Source organism: Strix uralensis, chromosome 11 (assembly GCF_047716275.1).
Source record: "Strix uralensis isolate ZFMK-TIS-50842 chromosome 11, bStrUra1, whole genome shotgun sequence".
Lineage (NCBI taxonomy): Eukaryota > Metazoa > Chordata > Aves > Strigiformes > Strigidae > Strix > Strix uralensis.
In genome coordinates, this window is record NC_133982.1 from 16140661 (window position 1) to 16163310 (window position 22650).

The following is a 22650-nucleotide window of genomic DNA, read 5'->3' on the forward strand; positions in this document are numbered from 1 at the left end:
AAGTTCACTGCTGAAAAATGGATATCAACTTGAACAAAAAGTATCCCTCAAACAAGCCAGCCAGAAATAAAACAATAAGCACAAGAATATCCAAAAAACTTTACTCAGAAACAAACTAGATGTTTTTAAAATCTAACAGCCCATGTTTACTGCAGATTTAGGAACTGTGCAAAATCAGGTAAATAATGAATAACCTCTGAAGCAGAAGTATGGCCTGGTCATAGAGCAGGAACCTGCCACATGAGGAACAGAAGATGGTTCTTCTCCCTACTGTTTAGAAAGAACGTTTGCCCAGAAAACATACCATGTCTCTGAATAGAAAAACTGAAAATCAGTGTTCACAATACTATTTTCAGAATGTAGTTCCCAGTTTCAAAATTAATATAAAAGTTTTCACACCTACTTTCAATTTTTTATTATTTTCTGGTTCTGGTTTAAAGCAGCAAGCTGGACAAGAATGAGCAGGTGGGCCATATTTTGCCTTCACAGAGCCAAATACAGGAGATGAGCAAGAATGACAGAGCTTTGGAGGGGAAAGAACCAGCTCATTGACCCAGCTTCATAAAATCCTTTAGGAGCTCGAGTCTCCCTGATAACACCATTTGTATATAATCTCCCTCTATAGGCACCCAGTGAATTCCCCCTGGTGCATCAGGGCTGCTTTCAGATCTGTCTCTTCTGACACACGCATACATGCCCCAAGTTCAAACTTGTTTTTGAAGCAATAAAGAGATGCAGAAAAATTGTACATTTAAATGACACGGCAAGGTGACCAAGTGTGAAGCGAGCCCATCTCTCACATCTTTCATTTAAAAGGATGAGACAGAACAACAGAAAGCCTGCTGCAGTCCCTGTGAAGAGGTCAACATCAAAACTGGGCCACGTAATTTGCCATTTGAGAAGACAACAACACGCGAATAGGAAGGCTCTTTGGACCTCTCCTCATTAAGCAGGGAAACCATTTTGCAGAGGCAGACTCCCCTTGGGAAAGAGGAGAGGGCAGCGAGAAAGGCAAGTGAACCGACACGAGATTGCCACCACGATGCGTGACCCTGTGACAACTGAGTCCCTCTGCTCCACGAAACGCTCGGAGAGCGTCACTGCCCACGGGGTATTGTGGGAGAAAGCCAAATACAATGAGGCAGGCAAGAATGAAACCTAACAGCCCACGCAGAAAAAAAAAAGGAAAGGGAGGGATTTTCCAATGAGATGCTGAGGAGCACTTCGGTCGGCCAGCCTTTCAGCCAATTTATTCAATCAGCTTAGGCTATCAAGGTGGCAATTGTGTCGCTTTTGTTTCAGGACTGATCTGCTGCGGGTCAATCCACCCTAAGCAAACCTGCTTATTTGCTTCATAGATGTTCAACACTTAAAGGTTATTCAGCTGTACAAATGCTGGAAATAGCATGGGGGGCACTCAGGGTGAGACTCAAGCCACCCAGGACAAACAAGGCTACTGAGCATCAGCATGTTGGACTCCAGCAGAGATAGCTACCAACTCCCTCTGCGCCCCAGATAGCCCCAGAAAGAAAAACAGAAAAGAAGGAAGAGCTTGCCAATACACAGATATGAGTGCGTATATTAATACTGCCTAATAGTATCCTCTTCCTTTTGCAATGCCACCCTCCGTGAGAAAAAGAAGAAAGCTGCACTCTTGGAGACAGCTCCCACAGAGGACAATGCTGTTCTCAGCTCCCATGAAAAATGAGGGATCTGGATGTGCTGCCCATGTCTTGGGAGTCCGCCCAAATGTGCAATGATTCCCTTCTAGCAGCAGTGAAAAATATATACTGTGTAATCAACAGATAGCTAAATCATCCAGTTCAACAGCTCTTGCACCAAAATGATTTAAAAGACAATATTCAGTTGCTGAAATCCTTCCTGCATACTCTCTGTAATGAACGTGAGGCAACTGTAGCTAGACGGGAGATCTTGTACTGCTGCCGTTTTCATTGTTGTCTGAAATGTAGCTTTTCCTTCAAAAAGCAAGGGAGCTCAGAGAACACACAGGAAGAGTGTTCGGAATCCACAACATCCCACGTGAACCCCTTCACCAGTCTGACGTGGAATTGCATCAGGTATTAGTGCCATCAACAGGGGTACTAATGAAAAATGGAAAACCAGCAAGAATCCCGTGATTAATGTGAAAAGACTCATTTAGGACACTGATGTGCCAGATCTGCACTAAGATAACACAAAATGGTCAAATTAGAGTATCACCAGACTTCTTTCATATAGGCAGTACAGATTTAAAAAAGCTGTGGAAGTTATATTCATTTTGTCCATCCTTAAAATAAGTCATTTTCCCTGTATTTCTAGAAGAAGAAAAGCTAAATATGGAAACAGAGGTCACCTATAGTTCAGCACTAAAAAAAACCAGGAAAACTATTTCAAATAGAAAACTTTTATTTGCCTAAACCTACAGAGATGAAATTTAGATCTGTCTCAGTTCAGCTGCTCAAATGGAAAGTATATGGCCTTTTCCTCCTTCAACAACAAACCAGTCAGCTCAGTAGCCAAAAAACAGACAAGTCTGTGTGTCTGTGTATCCGTTACAGAGCTCTTTCCATTTCCCCTGCCCCCCTTATTCCTGTATCTTTATCTCGTCCAGCAACATTGTTTTCTACCCCATCATACTCTCTGGCTATTCTTCCATAACCTCTTGTGCCTTCCCTAGACACCTATATTCCCCATGCACACAATTTTTCTTTCTAGCCTTTATGTTCTGCCACAAACTGCTAGTACTGCTTCCACAGACCAGAGTTTCCTAACTAAAGATGGTTATTGATGTACAGTACTAGTGTTTTAGTGCAGTAGCAGAATCAATAAACTAGGAAATACTGCTTTGTCAGATTTTTCCAGCGCATGCTGGGAAATATTTTTACTGCCTTTGGATGGTCACAGAGCTTTTCTTAAGAGATCACACTGGAGCATGAACTGTGTCTTCCCTAGGAAGAACTGAAGCTCTCCTACCCTCTAGTGACTGGAACAGAATAGAGCACAGGGTTGTAGCTTTTTGCCTTTTTTTTTTTTCCCCTCTCCTCTTTTAAACAATATTTTCACTTCTCCTAAATCAGTACCACGCTTCAGTATCTCCTAGTTTTATTTTAAAAGGCACAAGCCAGAGTCTTGAGAACTGAACCACCTGCCAGCATGGCTTACAGCTAAAGGTCCAAAAACCTGTATGTAAAAAAATTCTTCAAAATACATTGAGATATAGCATACAACTAAAAATAAAAAAAATTCCAGCGACAGCAACCAAGACAGAAGTTTGGCTATTCTGGACAAAAAGGACTAGAGTTTAAAAACCTGGCTCCCTTTCCCGGGACCCAAAGCCAACCAGCGTCAAGAGACAGCTGTGTGTGCACGCGTGAGAAAAAGGGGGATCAAGCTACACTGATTGAGTGAGGGCATAGTAATTTCCAGAGCTTTAGTTAAAAACGAAAGTGCTGAGCTCTTCAATTATTCCATCACTTTCTGTCATACGGCATTCAGGGATGCCTGGCGGCTCTCCGCGCCGAGCGCCGCGGGAAGAGTTGCGATATCCCTGGAACCGGAGCTCACCAAGCTGCCGTCCAGCTCCAAGGGCTGTACTTTGCACTTCTTCTATTGACAAAAATGTACTTGCTGGCACAATACCTGAGAGGGCTGGCTCCTCTACATAGCACACCACAGTTGTAATGAATAGAACAAGAGGAGGTTAATTATTCAATTTATTTAGGCACAAACCAATAGTTATATAGGGAAAATATCAAGATGCATATGTGTTCTTGTAAGAGCCAAATTCTGCTTTTCAGAAAGTTAGACTGTATAGCTCTCAAGCTGGGTACTGGGGCCTGCAGTTTCTATATCATTGTTATTTACTCAATAGCAAATTAAAGCTTTACAGAACAAATAAAAAGCCACAGTCTGTTTCCTGAACAAGTTAAAATCTAATGCAAAAATGGAACAGTACAGGAATATAAAAGTAATGGAAGCCTGCAGGGATACTACAGAAGACCAAAAGGAAGCAAGTTATGTAGATATGTAGCAACACACAAATCTTGGAAATCCTGTTACATTGCTGGTAATGAAAACTCCCTGCTCAGTCTCCACCCCAAAAACAAAAGGAAATTTCAAAACCCACAGGAGTGACCAAAAGAAATACTGCCTCACAAATTCCCCCCTTGTTGAGAGGCAACCCAAGCAATTAGACTGAGAAGCAGAAGACCCACGTTCAACTCCAGTACCAACGACTGGCCACCTTTCGGGTATCCTTAAGCAACTCAAATCTCCCATAGCTCCTTTTTTTAGCTGTGTTTACACACATTTCCTTAGCACAGTTTCTTTCTTTCTACAGCTCTTTGCTGGGTGGGGTCTTATTGTCACTTGCCACTAGACACTACAATAGGACCTACAATAAGAAAACTGCAGTGATTTCTCATCACATTAAAAAAAAAAGGCAAAAAAGAAAGCAAGCTGCCACCACATTTAGACAGGTTGCATCAAGATTTCAGATTTTTCCTATTTTTACACTTTCTGTTTCAGAGGAGGGCACAAAGACTTTGGGAGGGGGCTTTTTTATTTGAAGAGAAAAAAAATGGATTACCTTAGATGAAGTTCGCTTCTTCCGACTTGACCATCTCTATTCATGAGTCCCCACCATTGTACCAAAGAGAACCCAGAAAGAGGAAAAAAGAGAAAGAGTAAAACAGAGAAAGTGTTTAGTAAAATAATTCAAACAGCAGCTTATCAAATGTGTTAGAAAAGCTTATTACTAAGTATGGGGCTGGATCTACTACTGCATTCATCTACCTCCCCTCCCTCATGGAACATAACAATCAACAAAATACCTGCATTGCACCAAAAAAAAAGAGAAAATTTTTTTTAAAAAAAGAGGAATCAAGAATAAAAAGTGGAGGGACCCAGAGCCATTAGTAAGAAACATGGCTTATACTTTTGGTGCCATCTGGTTCTACAGTAAGCTAATTTAAAAAGGAAAAAAAAATCATCTTGCTGTTAAGTGCTAATGTGGACAGAGCCATTTCACTGTTCTGATTCCACTGGAAATGGCTGAGCAATTTGCATTTGAAATATGAGGGCTTAAAACATCGTCTTTAAAAAAAATTACAGTGTGCACCAACTCTTCTATCATCTGCACTCTGAATGTTAACTAAGCACCCAAGAGTACCAAAAGCTGCTACTTTAAACCAATGTATTTTCTGTCTCACTGACTAGGTCCACTTTAGCCCATGCCTTCCTAGAAATCCCAGAAGAATTCCTGAGGTTCTTTTGCTTCAACCGCTTTTTTGCTAAAGAAACTTTATGTGCTTGCTTCCCCCCTTCCTGCAACTCAGTGACATGTGTGCCAACAACACTCTTGTACAAGTTAGAGGGGGAATTCACATCCCAGATCAAAGCCATCTCATAATACAGATATATAAATACAATAACAGCATTTTGAATATTGCCATTAAGCTTTTAAATAACCACATACTGAGGTAGGAATAACTCCACAATTATCTTAATATTGAGATTTTACAATTCCAAAAAAAGGCAACTGTTTAAAAAATAAATAATGAATGGCAGATGTCCCACGTTAGCTTTTTTATTCTGCTTTCCAACCCCTTGAAACATTTACGTTTCTATAATCCTGTTCAGACTGGAATTCCATACCTGCAATTCAATGAAGTGCTGTAAACAGCAACTTTCATACTAGACTATATAGAAGACTTGTAGTAAGATTTTTCTCTTTACATATTTATTACACATTTAAATTGGACTGGCTTGAAAACCAGAGCTAAGTAAATGCCTGACCTTTGCTTTTCCCCACCCCTTGCAGGACATGAACAGGATGAGTTCACCAACACAGGTATGCTCCACACTCTGTGTAAAACACTAGTAGGAATCTTGAAAGATGAAAACAACAGCAAAAACTCACCTGCAGGACCTGAAATTTAAAAACTATCAGCTTCAGTTGTGGTGTTCTCAGTCTCTGGGTTTTTCTGGGTTTCTAGCATCACTAAATGCACCATATTTCAGCATCAGGAGCCAAGTTCAATTTAACTCAGTCAAGAAACTGTCAGTGGCAAAATCAGGGTTTTTACAAGCAATCTATTCCTCTCAGTCAGTGTGCTCCTCCACAAGATTGGTGCGGTTTAAGTCTTAACATCAAATCTCTGCTTTTAGGTTTCACATGGATTTTTTCATTGTCATTGAAAGAAAAAAAAAATAACAACTTTTTGTTTTTAAAGTGTTAAACTCCTGGGTGGAAATCAGAAAATAGTATGTTCTGGAATAGCAATCACAGCAGGTACGGTTCATCCATTCACTTCAGCAGCTTGTGCGTTGCAGTGGTGGCTACCACATGCCCGGTACACGCAGAGCACTGCCTCAGTGTATGTCACAGCTACAAGACAGAAGCATCCAGCTACAGATGTCTACGCAACTTTTATCCAGTTAAATATGGGGCTTTTTTAAAAGTTATGATCTAGCTCGATTTCAATATTGAGTCTCGGAGGATGAAAATAAAGGTGGCATTTCACAGCAAATCAGATTATGCGAGCTCTTCCCCCCTCCCCCTACACATTTCAGCTATAAATTTGATTTCCTAAGCCACTTACATTTCTCTTGAAGTCTCCTTGCTTGACTGCTAGATTCAAGTTTAATACAATCACTCCCATGTCATCTTCTAAACTGTTGGGATCTTCCAGTTTTAAAACCTGTTCCGTAGTTCTACAAGAAAAAAAAAAAGTGCATTTACTGACTCCAGTTAACTCAAGTTGATTATTAAAGGTCACGCTGAGCTGTGCAAATTTCAGCTTCTTGCCTGAAATTCCCAATATTGAGTTTAAATGTTAAAACGGGAAATCTGGAGGGTTCCTTCTTAGTTCTGACAAAACACACCACCCTTTTAATAATGCAGCCCAGCATCTACATAACATTACTTAACACTCATAACTCTCCATATGCAGATGCACGCTGAATTAAGTTACTACTACCTCCACTTCACAGGGAAGAAGAGTGACAGAGAAACTCATCCAAGTGAATTTTCTGACATTAGTGGCTGGGATTTGACTCACAAAACCTGTATTCTGCCTTACCTCTACCCATGTTTAATCTCCCTCCGTGACTCAGTTCCCTCTTTGAAAACGGGAATGCTGGTATTTACCTGGTGGCACTATCTCGAGAATAAATTCATTAACATTTCTAGAAATTCAGACACAACAGCCATGGGAGCTATAATATACCCGCACAGGGAAAACACATTTTCTCAAAAAAAAAAAAAAAAAAAAAGTCGCATAGCAAGGGAGTATAAAAGAGTGAACTAAAACTTGAATTCCTGGCTTCCAGCTCCACATTGAGACCAAGCAGCAGCAGCAGACAAAAGGCACAGGGCTTGCCTCCGCACTAAATCAGGGCCAGATGAGCTGCCGCGGGGATGGATGGCTGCGGGGGGAGGCTGGAAACGGGGCGCTCCCAGCCAGCCAGGCAAACCGCTCCCCAGCCCAATTATATACAGAAAAAGGCACCCCAGCTACGTGGGGCTAAGAAGGGGTCTCAACCTTCTCCCCCCTTTCTTCTTCCACCTCCATAAATTATTCTGGTGTAGCTCTCCCTAAACAATGCCACATACAGAAACTCTTATTCTTATTCCTAGACACGAAAAGGAAAGGGCGCCTTCTGCTGAACTGGGCTCCATCCAGGTGGGATTTGAATCCAGTACGTAATGCTGGATAAAAACATGCATGTACAGGATTTATCTCAAGTGATTTCTTTTAAAATGTGCTCCCCACTCTTCTATCAAAATAAGTTTTCATGAATACGACAAATTCCAAGCTAGAGCAAAAGCATTTAATTATTTTCCTATGCTTCTCAGCTAAGCTGCATTAATAAACTTTAATTAAATAAACATATTACCTATTGAGTTCAAGTTCAGCGAGCGCTACAAATGCCGAACCCATGAAGTCTGAAGAGGTTAAATCTCGATCATACACCTGGTAGCAAAATAAAATAAATATTTCTAATTTTCACATCATAAGCCAGCTTTATCCTGGCCGATAAAAGAACAGATATTTTAAGCCCTTTCAGTTCAATTTTGTATTTGAAAGATCAAAGCTTAGATATAATTCAGGGATAATTTTCCATCTCCCTGCTTTAATTTGTATTTTTAACTAAATATTTAAACAGCATTTTGAAAGTATCTTCTTAATATTATGTAAACAGAGACATGTGTGCTGCTATGGATTGTGCCTGTTCCTTTATGCTCTGCGCAATAGCATAATGAAACGCTGCACAAAAAAATCAGGTACTTTTGGCTACAGATGTTTTAGCAATTAGTGCTCGCAACTGGTAGCTTGCAGTTCTGGTAACTGTAACGTTACTCATAATGAGAAAAGGCTTTGCTACTTGTCACGGCTGCATCCCAGGTAATAATTCTGTTCAACCCAGCCAAATTACACTCTTAAAACGTGCTTATGAAACCGCTATTGCTTTCACTGAGTTTGCACAAGCACGGTAAGAGCGAGCAGAATTTAGCTCCATAGCTTTAAACATATCCAGTCAAGGAGTTTTATTTCAACTTGGGCTTTTGCAGATGGAAAGCAAAACATGCAAGTAAAATCTGGAAAAGACATATGTGCATTTTAATTTGAAATTGCTGAAACTCTTAAACCGGATTGTGTTTTATGTTACGCTGCTACAGTGAATAAAAATCAATACGTTTCTAAAGTTGAAAATAATTGCTTAAAAAAATATTGACCTATCTTTCAAAAATCTAAAACCAAAACTTACCTTGATCCAGAGTTTTTGATCGAGGGTCTGTACGGGCAGCACAACAGTCTCATCCCAAACTGGGTTGAGGTTCTTGTAGACTACCTTACTTTTGTATAGAGTTTTCCCATTCAGTTTGAACTTCACATACGGGTCACTTGTACCTGTGATAATTAATAAAAACATGGATTAGTACTGCCCCGACATAATCCCAGGATTTTAAGTTACATTTTCATAAAAAATAAATAACAATAATGAATAGTAATTACTTTATATATACATGCATATACTTAATTACCTACATAAAAATTGCTAGTTTATACAGGAAGTCTATTGAACAGAACCAGAAAGTTGTCTGAAAGCAGGCAACAAAAATTCTTCATAGTTTCCTTGATCTCCACTCTGTTATTCTTAAAGAATGTTAATTATTCTTTGGTAATTTAGTTAACAATTTAATTTGGGAAAACAGCAACAGAAGCAGGGATGAAGCACAGTTTACAGGCCAACTAACAACACAGACAGTGGAAGAGAGAAAATGTGATCCTGTGACTATGAATATATAAAAAGACCAAAACTCAAAAGCATCGTAACTTGGGTAGGAGCTCCAAGGAAACCAGTAACAATAGCTAAAATACCCATCAGGATTTCATCACTGGTGTCACTTGCCAGTTTACTTAAAACGAAATTCAAAGTTTCAGTGAAAAAATACTGAAAAATTGTTCACCAGCTTAGGATGAAAACCACACACAGAATAGACTCTGTAAAGACAACAAACAATATTCAGGTAACACATTTTTTAATCCAAGTGGCACAATTTGCCGTGGCAATAATATCCCATATTTTTATGGAGCAGATGTCCATGGACAGAACGTGAGGCTTGTGCCACTCGGCAGCAATAGAAAAACTTGCAGCTGTCAAAGGAAAACAGAAGAGGGAATCAACTTTTTATTATTGTTATTAAACCAGTGGCATCTGCACCAACAGCAACCACCGTGCAGGACACCATACAAAAGGGGGAACAAGGTACATGGAGGATTTAACTAGATGGTTGATTTAGTAATGCATACAGACTTTGCAAAAAATCTCACAAACTGCAAATAAGGGAAAGAACAAAACTGTGGTGTAGCAGCATATGCAATTAACTGAACCCAGGTGCTGTTCATCTGTCAAATTCAATATTGTCTGTATTATACCTTATATTTGGAATTAAACTTCCCTCCTAGTTCAGTTTCATTAGAAGAATAACAGCTAACGAGATGGTCCTGGCTGCCCCCCAGCCTGCAGCATGTGCTGCCAGCAGGAAAAGACCGACTCCTACACCAGACTTCACATTCAGAAATAATCTGAACCTGTCCTCCCTGGTTCCCACTGAGCTACTGGCCAACAAATGCATGACAGTTCAGGATAACCCAGAGTAAGACCGATACTCAGTCTTGTCAGTAGTTTGGTGAAATAGTGAGAATGTGAAAAATCCATATTTAAACATCCAAAGCTCTGATCAGTGCTATGCGGAGACAGATTTAGACTCAAGAAAAAATAGCTATGTGTTAGCATCTATTTGAAATTACATAGTAAAGAACTGTGCTCCTGGGACATACAGACATATTTAAGAATTATAGAAAGTTTTTTTTCCTGTTTTAATTTCAAAAGGGAAGAGTTGTAAAGCCCTGGCCAATTCTGCAAATAAAGGGTGTTTCATTCATAGAAGAAAAATACTAGTTGGTTTTCAAATACTACCTGCAGCTGATCCTTTCCTAAATAGTAAGTGTTAAAATTAACCCTTTTTTTGAAAAATGCTGAAAACTTAAAAAGAAGTTTCTTTTCTGCGCCTCTAAAAAAGAATAATAATAAGGGCCTGATCCAAAGCCAGAGAAGTCAGAGGGCAGCTTCTCATTGTTTTCAATGGGTTAGGGCTGGACTTTTCCCTAGAATACTTCTCAGAACTATAATTATACTCTTATATAAAATGTACAGCTTAAAATCAGCACACTTTCCACAATGAGTGGGAACACACAGATAAGTCATAGCCCCACAATGTGGGCAGTAGCCCTCAGAGCATGCAGAAGTTAAGAAATAACAGCACTGAGATCTTTGGTGTTAGTTTCTTCCAGCTCCTTTAAAAAGAAAAAAAAAAAAAAAGGAACTGAGTTTTATTTACAGGATAAGCAGGAGCAAGCTGCATTATTAAAAATAACAGTAATAGTAATAATGTCCACAACCTATTCTGTGCATGAAATAGCAACTGGCTGAGACAAGGAAAGCAACTGATGAAATGAAAGCATGAAGAGGGCGATGGAGGCAGGTGGTTTATGGCCATAACTCATCTGCTTTTGGCACAGAAAACCCACGAACAAGGGCAAAACCTGGAAAGAGCGAAAGAAGAGACAGAGAAAGCAAACAGCCAGCAAGTTCAATATCTGCAAGTATAAAACTCCCAGCCCCTTCTCTGAGGATGGGAAGCAGGAAGACTATAGCTAAGTAAGCGTCCCAATTGCATTATTGCTCTGAAAGCTTTCCAGGTTGTTATACAGTAAAGGAAAATAAGAGGGGGAAGGGCTGCCCAGCACTGCTCATGTGAGCCAGGCTTTAGCAATCATTCTCATATATATATAAAAGAATGTCTTCCTTTATATTTACATATATTTATATATATAAAAACATATATATATAAAAGGAATATATAGTTATATATAAATATATACATTTATATAAAAATATATTAAAAAGTGAGGGGAAAAAGCTATATTAAAAAGAGGCCTTTAATTAAATAAGATTGCCACTCTGGGATCAGGCCTTCATGCTTGTCAGCTTACTCTCAAAATAAACATCTCAAACCAGGGCCTCAGTGGTGTCACTTACTCCAGCAAGGCACGCTGGGTAATCCCTCGCTATCTTGACAGCTACATAATGTTCAAACTGTTTCACGGGTGAACGGCGGCACTTGCGCGAGAGAAAATATTAATGCCGGGAATTAATAGAAAAAGGGATGATGGTTTACAAAAGCCAAACAAGGAAAAGGTGTCAAGTTAGTACCGGTGTTAATTGTTAGGGAAAATAATTGTGGAGGGGCACGGGTTTCGGCAGCGCTCGCCTGTCTGGCTGTCAGAGGGGTAACATCTCAACTAGGCAGGCAGGGGAAAGGGGTCGGCGGCGCGGGAGCACAGCTCCTGGATCATACAAATGATGGGCTGTCACCTCCACGCTGGCAAACAGATGGACTCTCACCTCCACGGCGGGAGCTGGCACGCACTGGGGCTCAGTGGCGTTCGCTGGGGTGGACCTGGGTGGCCAGGAGAGAAACGATGGGGGTGGATGTGGTACTGCAGCCCTTTTTGGGGCTTTCAAGGCTTCCCCCAAGTTGCTCCCGTGATGTTAACGAAGCTCCTGTACCTCCCTGGGTCATTGTGTCCATTTCTGTTTTTCTTTAATACACCTCACATTGCATCCAGGTGATCAAAATAGGTTAAAAAAGAGATAAGGAATGAGAAATAAGCCAGGTGGACAAGTCTCGCCTGATGGGATCAACAACAGACTGCAAATTATTAACTCCATTTCAATACAAGGCTTGAAGCCTTCTGCATTCAAGATCAGAAAGATCTCTGGATCTATTAAAAGCTATTTATCCGAGACAATCTATGATCTAGCCAGAAAAGCTTAACTTCTCAAAAAAGTGCCAGATCAACTGGTCTAAAAAAAGGATATATTTTTTATAATTTTCCTTTAAACATCACAGGCACCCAATAATTTTCTGAAGAAGCCAGGCCATTTAAAAACAAAAGGTAAAGAACCTTTTCAGCAGCCATTTCGTAGTGAAGACAACCAAGTCAACAACTTTTAAGCACATGTACCCAAGCTCTTCTGCAATGCAAGGTCTAAACTTGTTCATCTCAGTTGCATCAGCTGTAGCCACATATCAACTGGGTAATGCAAGGAGACATTATTCTTGGTATCAGTTGAGAATTTAGCTCAAGAAAAACACTTTTCTGGTGCGAAAAGCAAGGTGTGATGCTTTGAGGTTAATTTAAGTGTTATGCAATGACAAGGAGGTTCTCACACAGTAAAATATATGGACAAAATATATAAACCAAACAGGATTATCTGCTTCTCAGCCTAAACCAAACCCAGTAAGAGTAAAAAAAAAAAAAAAAGGAAGACCTTTAAAGAAATCATTCCATCAACTGGGCCTGTTTTCCCATTAGAGAAAGAACGTGCATCTTACCACTGATGCTCCCTTGAATTAATTTCTGTAATCTCTATCTTACTTGTATTTTCTTCCACTAACACTAAAAAGCAATGAGGGCAGGCAGACCAACCATCAGCTAAAATCTGAGCAAGTTTCAGTGAGAAAAGGTTGCTGGGACACAGCAGCAGGAGAGAGTTTAGTAGCCCAAGAAACTGTTAATGGTGTTTTTAAATGGATACTGCTGCCCTCTAGCAGCTACCGAGAGATGTATCACATCAACTGTGTTTAATATTACCACACACTTGCTTCATAATTAGGAAAAAAACAAAAAACAAAAAACCAAAAAAACCCCATCAAAACCAGAAGAGCCAATATAATTCCAAGCCACACACTATTTTATATGAGTAAACTTACTGGAAATGTAGCAAATGAAACAAGTCTCGTTAAAAAAATAAATAAATAAAAATTACCACCAAGTTGCCTTAAAATCCTGGAAAAAAAATAATCAAAGAACAGTTTGAAATATAATCTAGACCATCTTAAGTTTTGGTTAAAAACCTAAATTTTAATCTGAATAAGGAAATGAAGGATTTCTTTTATAAGCACGTAAAGAATAAATTTCTTAAAATCTTCCTAGAAATAGAATTACTGGAGTTATTTACAACAAGGAGTAAAAGACATTTTTAAATGGAACACACACTTTTCTTTTTAAGTGGAAAACCACTACATTCTTGGAGTGAAATAGCTGAGATCAAGGATTAAAGGGGAAATCAGAGAAAAGTATTCTGCTGGCAGGAAATTCAGGTAATTTTGGAAATTTGTGCCCTGCTAGTTTTACGTGGCCAGATGGAAGTGAAACATTGCTTGGAAACCAGCATCACCAGTAGGTTCCAAGGGAAAACAAACCAACAGACAAGCAAAAAAAAAAACAAACAACCCCACAAACCAAAAAAACCCGACCACAACAAAAAACAAGATACAAAAAAGACCAGAGAAGTGTGAAGAATGCGTGCAAACCCACAGCTGATAGGGAAAAAGAAAAGAGGAAAAAAGTCTGAACTGAACATTAATAGAACAAAAGCAGCAGACACAGGACATTCTATGCAAGATACTTCAGAAACAGCATTTTTTTAAAAAAAGGAACTAAGAGAAACTGCAAGACCCTACCAAAAGACCACGTGACATATGTTAGGGACACAATGACATGAAGAATAGACCAGCTATGACAAAAATTAGTCCAACTGAATGTCGTATTCCCAGTCAGGGCTCAGGTATGGAAGCAGAGGAGGGCACAAGGATAGGGCAGAAGCCACTTTTACACTACTAGACAGCACTGACAGCCTTTGGCATAAATAGTTGCGTTATCCTTTATTGTCAGTTTTTGGTCTTACAAAATCTCCTCATGGGGTCCCATAAAGACGCAGTGTGAGTTGCCAATGCAGGCAGCTGCCCACCCGCCCCCCCCTCAAGCTAGCTCTGACAACTGATAGAGCTTGATCAGTTTAAGAAACCTGTTATCTAAATTACAATTACTTTAAAAAGAAGAGTCATAGGGTATTGTCTGGGTCTTACATATTCTGTTTCTGTGCTGCCATCCCTATATTTCTTAATTTAACATTAATCTACCAAAGGTGGCTATGCATATAATGGATTATGCCGTTGTTTGAGCTCAATGTATTTTCCTGAGGTTCCTATCGCTGTGCACTCTTTTCCCACAGCCAGTCCAGGAGGGATGCTCACAGGGATCACTGTGTGTAAGGGCAAAGTTTCAATCACACACATTGCGCTTCCAGTAATGGGACTTGGTGCGCATAAACACTCGCAGCACAAGTCCTTGTACGCAGAGCTACAAAGGATCCAGAAAACATCAAAATAAGTACCCAGCACCATTCAAATTCTTAGCAGTTTTAAATTAGCCATGATTACGCCTTTCAAAAAGAAGTGTGAAAAGTTGCCTAATGCATCTCAATAATTAATAAATCTGAAGGACTAATGATCTAATTGCAGATACCCTGAAAAAAGAGAAAGTCTAAATTAATCAGTGTGTTTGCAGAGAGCAATTCAGCCTAATTGCTCTGAGCATTTGCTTTCCAAATAATGGACTTGCTCTAAGCTGACAAACGCCCAGCACAGCACAAACGCATCCCTTCCTGCAGCACCCAGGTATCAGCATGGACCCAGGCAGCCGATATCCCAGAGCTATGAGTGGTGGGCTACTGAAGGTGCATTACTACTTAAAGTTAAAAGGACACATTGTTCTGTTCTCTTTCATTTTATTTTGCTCTTGGGAGACTGAGCTTTGGCACAGCTTTCACTGATGTTAGGAGCTGCCCATGCAGAGCAGCACGGCCTCTCTGCCAGCTCCAGGAGCCCACCGGGACCCTCTGGCAGTGGGTGGTGTTAGATGTGAGACGAGATGATGATGTGCTCTGGATGGGGGAGGTAGGATGCACCCAGAAAGGTGACAGCACTTTCTGTACTTCTGCAACCCAACCTGCTCCTTTTGCACATTCAGCTGTATCATGAAAGACATGAGAGCAAAACAGAAGTGCAGCAATGGGAAACAAGGGAAATCTGGAAGAAAGAAACAGAGATGGGGCACAAAGATCCTGTAAAAATCTAGAAAACACAAAACCATGTGGAAAAGACACACACACAAAATTCAGGCTGGACTAATGCAGCTGAGGGGCAAAAAAAAAAAAAAAGGCAACCACAGCCACTCACCAGCTGACATCACATCCCAGAAATATATTTCTTGTAACCACACCGTTTAACAGATGAAAAAATATACTCAAACTTCGAAAGTACAGGATTTGGAAACAGAAGGGACTTCTCACCCTTATAGGCACTCCAAACCCAGTTTCTCTTTTTTCTTATAGACACAGAGCTGGGTTTGTCAACTCAGGGAAGGTAACACTTCCTTACAGCTGTGGCATCACATTGCTGCTCAGTGTCACAGCGTCACCGATGTGCAAAGGCGACTCATACAAGCAGCAGCATGCACAGTCAGAGCATCTCAGAGCCATAAGGGAGCAGGACATTTCAGAGTTCATTAGACTGACTCAAACAAACATCAGGCATCACCCTGCCCTGTGAAAGTGAACCAGCAAGTAGAAATGGGCTCCAGCCTCTCCCAGTTCAAAGCATGTGGAGCTGAAAGTTGCAAGCTTCACCAAAAAAAAGGCTCAATGAGGCCATAAAACCACTAAGGGTGCAACAATGACAACAGTTAGAGCATGGGTGATTAAGATTGCTTAATTTTTTTTAAGCCACATAAGATACAATTATCTCTATTTTCGCATAACTACCAGTACTCCACAGCTGTTCAATTAATAAAATGCATTTCTGCTTTCTTACTACTTGCAGTATTAAAACTACATAGATCACAAACTCCTCACCATCACCATGAAGTATCATGTCATCTATTAACAGTAATACAAAACAAAGTACACAAAAACCAAAATTTTGGTAGCATGTAGGTACACACACAGATCCATAACCTCCAGTGTTTGGTTCATCAATTACAAGAACTATAAATACAGGAGAACCCATGCACCATCTAACGTTAGGCACCAAACGCACACGCAGGTGATGCGAATGCCACTCACCAAGCACACCCTGCCATCCGCTTCGGCAGTTCCTAACATACGACTGAATTAGACTGTATCCCAGGAAGCATCAGTGGGAAGCAAATAAATCAAGTCTCCGAGCAAACCAATGACCAACAGGTTACACCTCTGCCACCCTGCATCCCCAAGAGGGCACACACTGCTTTTTTGACCCAGAGAGGGATTTTTCGGAGCCTCTCCCGTTTCCATCAGATCCAAGATCCTAACAGCACTCTGCCTTCTTGACTGGAGTACATATATTGAGTGTTGCTATATGGTCGCTTTTGCCTTCCCTTCTTCCATTTCCAAAAAAGAAAAAAAAAAAAAAAGGATAAAAAAGGAGAAGGAAATGTTGCAATTCTAATTTTTTTCCTGCATTGCTTATTCACTTTACAGGAAGCAACAGAGAGCACACGCAGCTGAGCCAGGACTGCTGGGCTGATGCGCTGCACCCGGTCTGTAGAGAGCAGGTCCAAGGAGAGGAGCCACAGCAAGTCAGGGACTGGAGAGACAACAGACAGGCAAAAAACTATGCAGGAGGCAAAATGTGAAGAGAAAAGCAGGAGAGAATAGAGGTTAACAGGGATAATATTACAGAGGGGGAAAAAAAAAAAAAAAAGAGTAATAAAAGTCTGATAAAGTGAAGGAGGAATCTAAATCACACCAAAGGGAACATACCCTGGGACAAGGTACATAGTGAGTCAAAAAGTCTGAAAAAAAATATTGAAAGTTTGGGAAAAAGTAAAGTCACACGTAGGTCTTGCAGCCTGCAGTCATCAGCAGAACTGCAGCTCACCTTTACTCAGCCAAGTGTATTAATTCCTAGTTAATAGCTATTAAGTATATAATGAGTAAATTCAGGAAGAGCCCTGTGAATTTGCTGAGTAGAGCCAGGAGCTTCCAGCAACAGCTGCTTCCCACAGCAGAAACATTTTTCCTTTGTCACACACCTTAGATTTATTTTTGTATACTAATGTACAGACACAGATACCTTCTTCTTACACTGGGCTGAAAGGGACGACACAAAGGCAGCACCGGGGCCGTTACTCCGCTCGCACTTCCACTACACCTTGTCGATCTCTTCCTGCACTGAACGCTGTTGTAGGGCCCGGACAACGCTGGGGGGTCCCGTGTGCCCCGTCCCCCCCCACCTCTCCCGGCTCTGAGGCGGCTCCGCGGGTCGCTCCGCGGGTGCGGGCAGCGCGAGGAACCGCCACCAGGGGGCACCGGCCCCACGCGCTGGGGGCCGCTTCCCGCGGCTCCAGCCGCCAAAAAGTTGGGAATTAAAATGAAGGGGGGAGCGCAGGGGTAGGACTCCACGCCTCAGGGCCGGTTTGTTTGAGGAGATGCACGCACACACACACACGCACACACACACACACCCCACTGTAAACTGACGGGGCTGATGACTTTTTTCCAGAGCAATCGCAGATATCTTAATAACTGAATATTAAAATGTAAGAAATTTGCAAAACATGTTCAACCTGATTTCGGCTAAAAATGCTGGCATACACTCTTCACTAACTGATTTTTCTGGTTTTTCTGCGAACATTTTGTTATTTAATGTAGCACATACTCCACACAGTATTTGGAGTTAGTTTCTATCAATGACCAGGCAAGAAGTTACCGCTAGGTACAACCACTTTATTTGAATAAAAAGAGGACATTGCTACCCCTACCTACGAACTCTGACACCCTACCACCGCTCTTACCTAACCAGAGTTGCAGTTGCACACACGAGGCTGACCAGAGGAGGTTTCAAACTCCACCACACACATAACACACAGGCCCAGCAACCCAGCATTACCCACTGGAGAGCTCCAGCGCCTCATTGCACACAGAAAACCATGGGGAAGAGGGACTGAAACCCGCTCCCGGCTGCGTCAGCTCTGGAGGTCTGCTGTTCCTCAAACATGAATGAGGATGACTTGGCCTTCAGCCCAAGCCGCAGCCTGACTCGCAGGATACGCTGGCTGCAGACATCATGTTCCTATATTCACATTCTTGAGAGCAGGCTGGTATACCCCAGCACAGCGGCTCTATCCAGCGGCGTGGCGGGGGAGAAGAGGGAAGTCGCATTCTGCCAGCCCGCAAGTTTTTTCTGAGGTTTTCTCACATTGGAGAGATAAGCAAAGCTGATTACTTCCTGCTTTTAAAAGCACATTGCAAGAAGCACAGCGGTTGCAAGTCAGGCCTGAGTGTCACACAAAGATCCTACGTAACCAGTACAACAGCAGAGACCTATAAAGATGTGCATCAGGGCATCAGCAGCATACTTTTTTTTTTTTTCAGGATCCACCACTGCAACATGGTGACTGAAGAATAATCATTAAGTCACTATTTTCCCCCCTCCCAGTGTCTGTGCAAAAAAAAAAAAGCAGGAATTTTATTAAATGATGCATCACCTCACACATTTAGTTTACTAAATGAGTGGTCATTTGCCACAAAGCAAAAGACCCAAAATGCTCCCTTCCCCCCTCTTGCTTATGTTGTTTCACTGTGTTGTCCAATGCTTCACCAAGACAAGTATTTGCTTTCTTACGCAACAAAACATAGCCTAGAGCAAACTATGCTTTGTCTTCTCTAGAAATACAGCTCTGCTGGAATTACTCATTTACAGCACCTTTTCCATAGAAGCAGCTGGATGTGTCCTGGCTTGCGCAGCTTGCTAGTAAATCTGATGAACTGCTACACTGTTAGGAGATACATGCTTCTGTTTAAAGAGTAAAGATCTTAATCTAAGTATTCATTCACTCCTTCCAAAAGCCAGGAGGAAAAACGAGCATACGCTCGGCCAAGAGTTACTGTTTAGTGAAGACATGAAAAAACAGCATGGAAAAAGTTAACTGAGATAATAGATAAGAGAAATCCCAAAACCAAGCACCTCATGCAAGAAGGTTTCTAAATCCATACAGGTCCCTCCAGATGCAAACCTTCGCAGGCCTTCAAGCTGCATGAGCTTATTTTCTTTAAAACTCTATGAAGAAACCCTATTGCTTCATTTCAAAAGAAAGAAATTGCTCATATATTTTGCAATGCAAAAGTATTAGAACTGTTTCCACATGCAGAAAAAAAATACGAAATAAAGACTAAATCTAAAATACAGAAGGATTGGACATATGGAAGAGCTCTCTGACAGGTTCAGATCAAAGGCCCTGAAGCAGCTGCTGCTGCAGAGCCCTACAAGCCTCCGCAGACCCTTGGGCAGGACAGCTCTCCCCTCTGCAGCAAGCAGAGAAACTACCGACTGGCTGCTTATAAGCACTTTTACTCCCTGCTGCAACAGCCTGAAAAAGAGCCAGGCTAACAGCAGGCACTTTCACACAGTTTTTTCCAGGAATTTCCCAAATCTTCTCTAATTTGTTTGATAATGTCTTTTTTTTTTGTGTGTGTGTGTTGTCCTCCTTAGGTTGCATCCAAGTTTAGAGAGCGGATTGTTGGCTTGCAGCCCTGCTCCCATGGTTTCCCTTTTATTAAAATCTTTGCAGATAACCCCAAAAGCACTCCTACAGCAGCTCCATCATTTAATAAATTTCAAAATATTCGCTGGCTTTTTTTTTTTAGCTCAAATAGAATTTCTCAAGGTTAATGACACTGCAGTTCCTGAATAGGTACAGATGGTAAGTCCAGCCAAGGAGCTGCTTTGCAGCTGCGCAGTCAGGCAGGATGAGCAGCAGGCAGAGGGCAGCTCCCTCCCCTGTGTACCTAAGGTGGATAAACCCAATCTCTGAGTGCTCTGACCTGGGCAAGGGACACAAGTCAATGACTTGTTGCATCAGAGATAAGAAAAGAAGCCAACTGCTGCCAAACTGAAGTCAGTAAAAGGAGAGCCGTGTGAATTTTAAAGGAAATCAGCTGAAAGGTGGGGCTTACCACAACGATCTCTGATAACCAGGTTCCGGCCTTCCTTCAGGTGGATGGTCAGCAGGTAGGCAAAGGGGCTGGGCAGGTCACTCAAGCAATCGTTTGCTTCCTCTAGAGCCTAAGGAGAACAAAGAAATGAGTCACTGCTGCACACCTCCCGAAGCAAACCATGAACGAAGCAGATGTTCTCTCGGTTCTGCAGAGACAAAGTTCTCATCTTTCCTTAGGGCAATCTTTTACAGAAATTAAAAAAAAAATATTTCTTTCCCAGGCTTTGTTTCATTATGTAAATAACTAATTATCAGCATCATGTACATTCAACAAAGCAAGGGGTAACACAAGGGAGGGTTATACCTGAAAATGAGTGGCAATATTAACAATCATAAATGCATGCACAGGTTTTCCAAATCCTGCCAACTTACTGTATTTTCTTTCTAGCTCTTTCTTGTGCATTCACAGAATATCTCAAGGTGGAAGGGACCCATAATGATCAAGTCCTTTCATACTCATCTGATGACCTCATGAGGAAGTACATGTTTCACATAGCTACTGAGAAGACAGCATTTCTTTATACATTTCTAAAAGAGAGAAATGCAGCGGGCAGTGCTAGTTGTGAGGTTTTGCAGTAGCAAATTCGAGAGGATTCCTGTTCATCAGAGATGCTGCCAGGGTTACACACCTCAGCAGCAGCATCCAGCCCGCACATTCAGTGAAAACAGCCTCTGGACAGCACTTGAGAGGTTATCAGAGGGCAAAGGTAGAGAAGTTCATCCGGAATAGACAAATATGCTTTACATGAGAAGAGCACGTGTCAGAACTGCCAATGCCTTTTCGTGCTGCCCTAAAACTGTTTTTGTTGTCCATCAAACCCTACAGCCGTGTTAAGGTATTTGATGTCTTTATTTTAATCCAGTTTGTTCCTGGACTGCTAGCTGAGTATTTATGCTGATGCTTTCATCAGTTACCAGTACAACATAGAAATTACAGAACACTTTAAAAAAAAAAATCAAAACATTTGGGTCTATTTAAAACATTAGCAACTGCTTTGCACCACAAAAAAACAAACCCACAACACAAAACCACCACTAAACAAGCAAAAACCCAACAAACAAACAAAACACACTGAAGAAATCTACAGAAGGCTTCTTCATGTGCTGGGTGTTTAAATTTGTAAGAAGCAAAGAACCTAAACCTAAAATAAACAGTACCTCTGATCAAGTTTCAAAATGTTTTCAAATGACTTACCATCTGATCATCAAAAATTTGAGATGATATGGAAGAGTCTAGATCCATTTCTCCACATGGGTACTATAAAAAAGATACAATGAATTAGACAACAGTAATACAGGGATCGAGAAAATACTCCTAGTATCAGTCAAGAAAGTACTCATACATATGCATAACCAGTGAAATTCTTTTACTTCTGCTTATGGAACCCTCCCCTCCATAGTTTAGATACAATTTTCTTTTTCCTGTTTTACAGTAACTACACTTAGTCTCTTGAGTTTAAAACAATAAGCGCCTGCTTCAAGCTACTGGAATAAATTCACCTCCCCAGTAGAGACTGGTGCTTTCAGTACTGAAGGTCCTTACCACAAACTCTCCTGATTGCTGAAGGTTATTTCATCTGGTGACTTACCAGTCAGCATTGCAATGCTGATCCCTATTCCTGAGCGGAATTTTATTTGTTGAATCTCCAAGTGTCCTCACTAAGATGAAATAAAAAATGCCAGAAGTGGCGGCGGCAGCAGCAGCAATATCCTGGCTTTAGAGAGCTGGCTGCTTTCTCACTTGACTACAATTTCTCCTTCATCACGCAAGAGGCAAGGTCCGGGAAAAGTTTTGTTTGGTTTGTTGGTTTCGTTTTTTTTTTTTAAAAAAAAAAACTCAGGGGAAGAGTTAGAAAGAAATGATCAAAGGGAAAGGGAAGAAGGATGTTGGACACGTACTTCCCCCCACTTTCTGCAATAACTGGAAGATCCAATGGATTTTTATTTAGTGCCCAGCACAGGAGAGGAAATCAAACATTTCTTCTTAAATACTGACTCATCCAAAAACTTGAGGCTATGGTAGCATGGCCTCTAGACTATCTAGATACACAGAAAAGATTCATCCGTCAAGGCACCTCTGATGCTATTTTGACTGCTAGAATGGTCTATGGTCATCACTTTAGCTGAAGAGGACCTACATGCCTGAGCAACTCTTTTGGTCTGGTGCAAGGCAATCACAGCCCATTCAAATACA

At 41.1% G+C, this 22650-nt stretch overlaps 1 protein-coding gene across 1 annotated transcript in view; it reads right to left on the bottom strand.

Moving 5' to 3' along the window:
* MCTP2 (multiple C2 and transmembrane domain containing 2) overlaps nucleotides 1-22650 on the bottom strand; it is a 121192-nt gene that overhangs the window by 77848 nt on the left and 20694 nt on the right. The window contains exons 4-9 of the mRNA XM_074880573.1: nucleotides 21652-21714; nucleotides 20416-20524; nucleotides 8773-8915; nucleotides 7900-7976; nucleotides 6603-6714; nucleotides 4589-4624 (exon numbers count right to left, since the gene is read on the bottom strand). Of these exons, the coding sequence (XP_074736674.1) occupies nucleotides 4589-4624; nucleotides 6603-6714; nucleotides 7900-7976; nucleotides 8773-8915; nucleotides 20416-20524; nucleotides 21652-21714 (540 nt within the window). The remainder of the gene's footprint in view (nucleotides 1-4588; nucleotides 4625-6602; nucleotides 6715-7899; nucleotides 7977-8772; nucleotides 8916-20415; nucleotides 20525-21651; nucleotides 21715-22650) is intronic.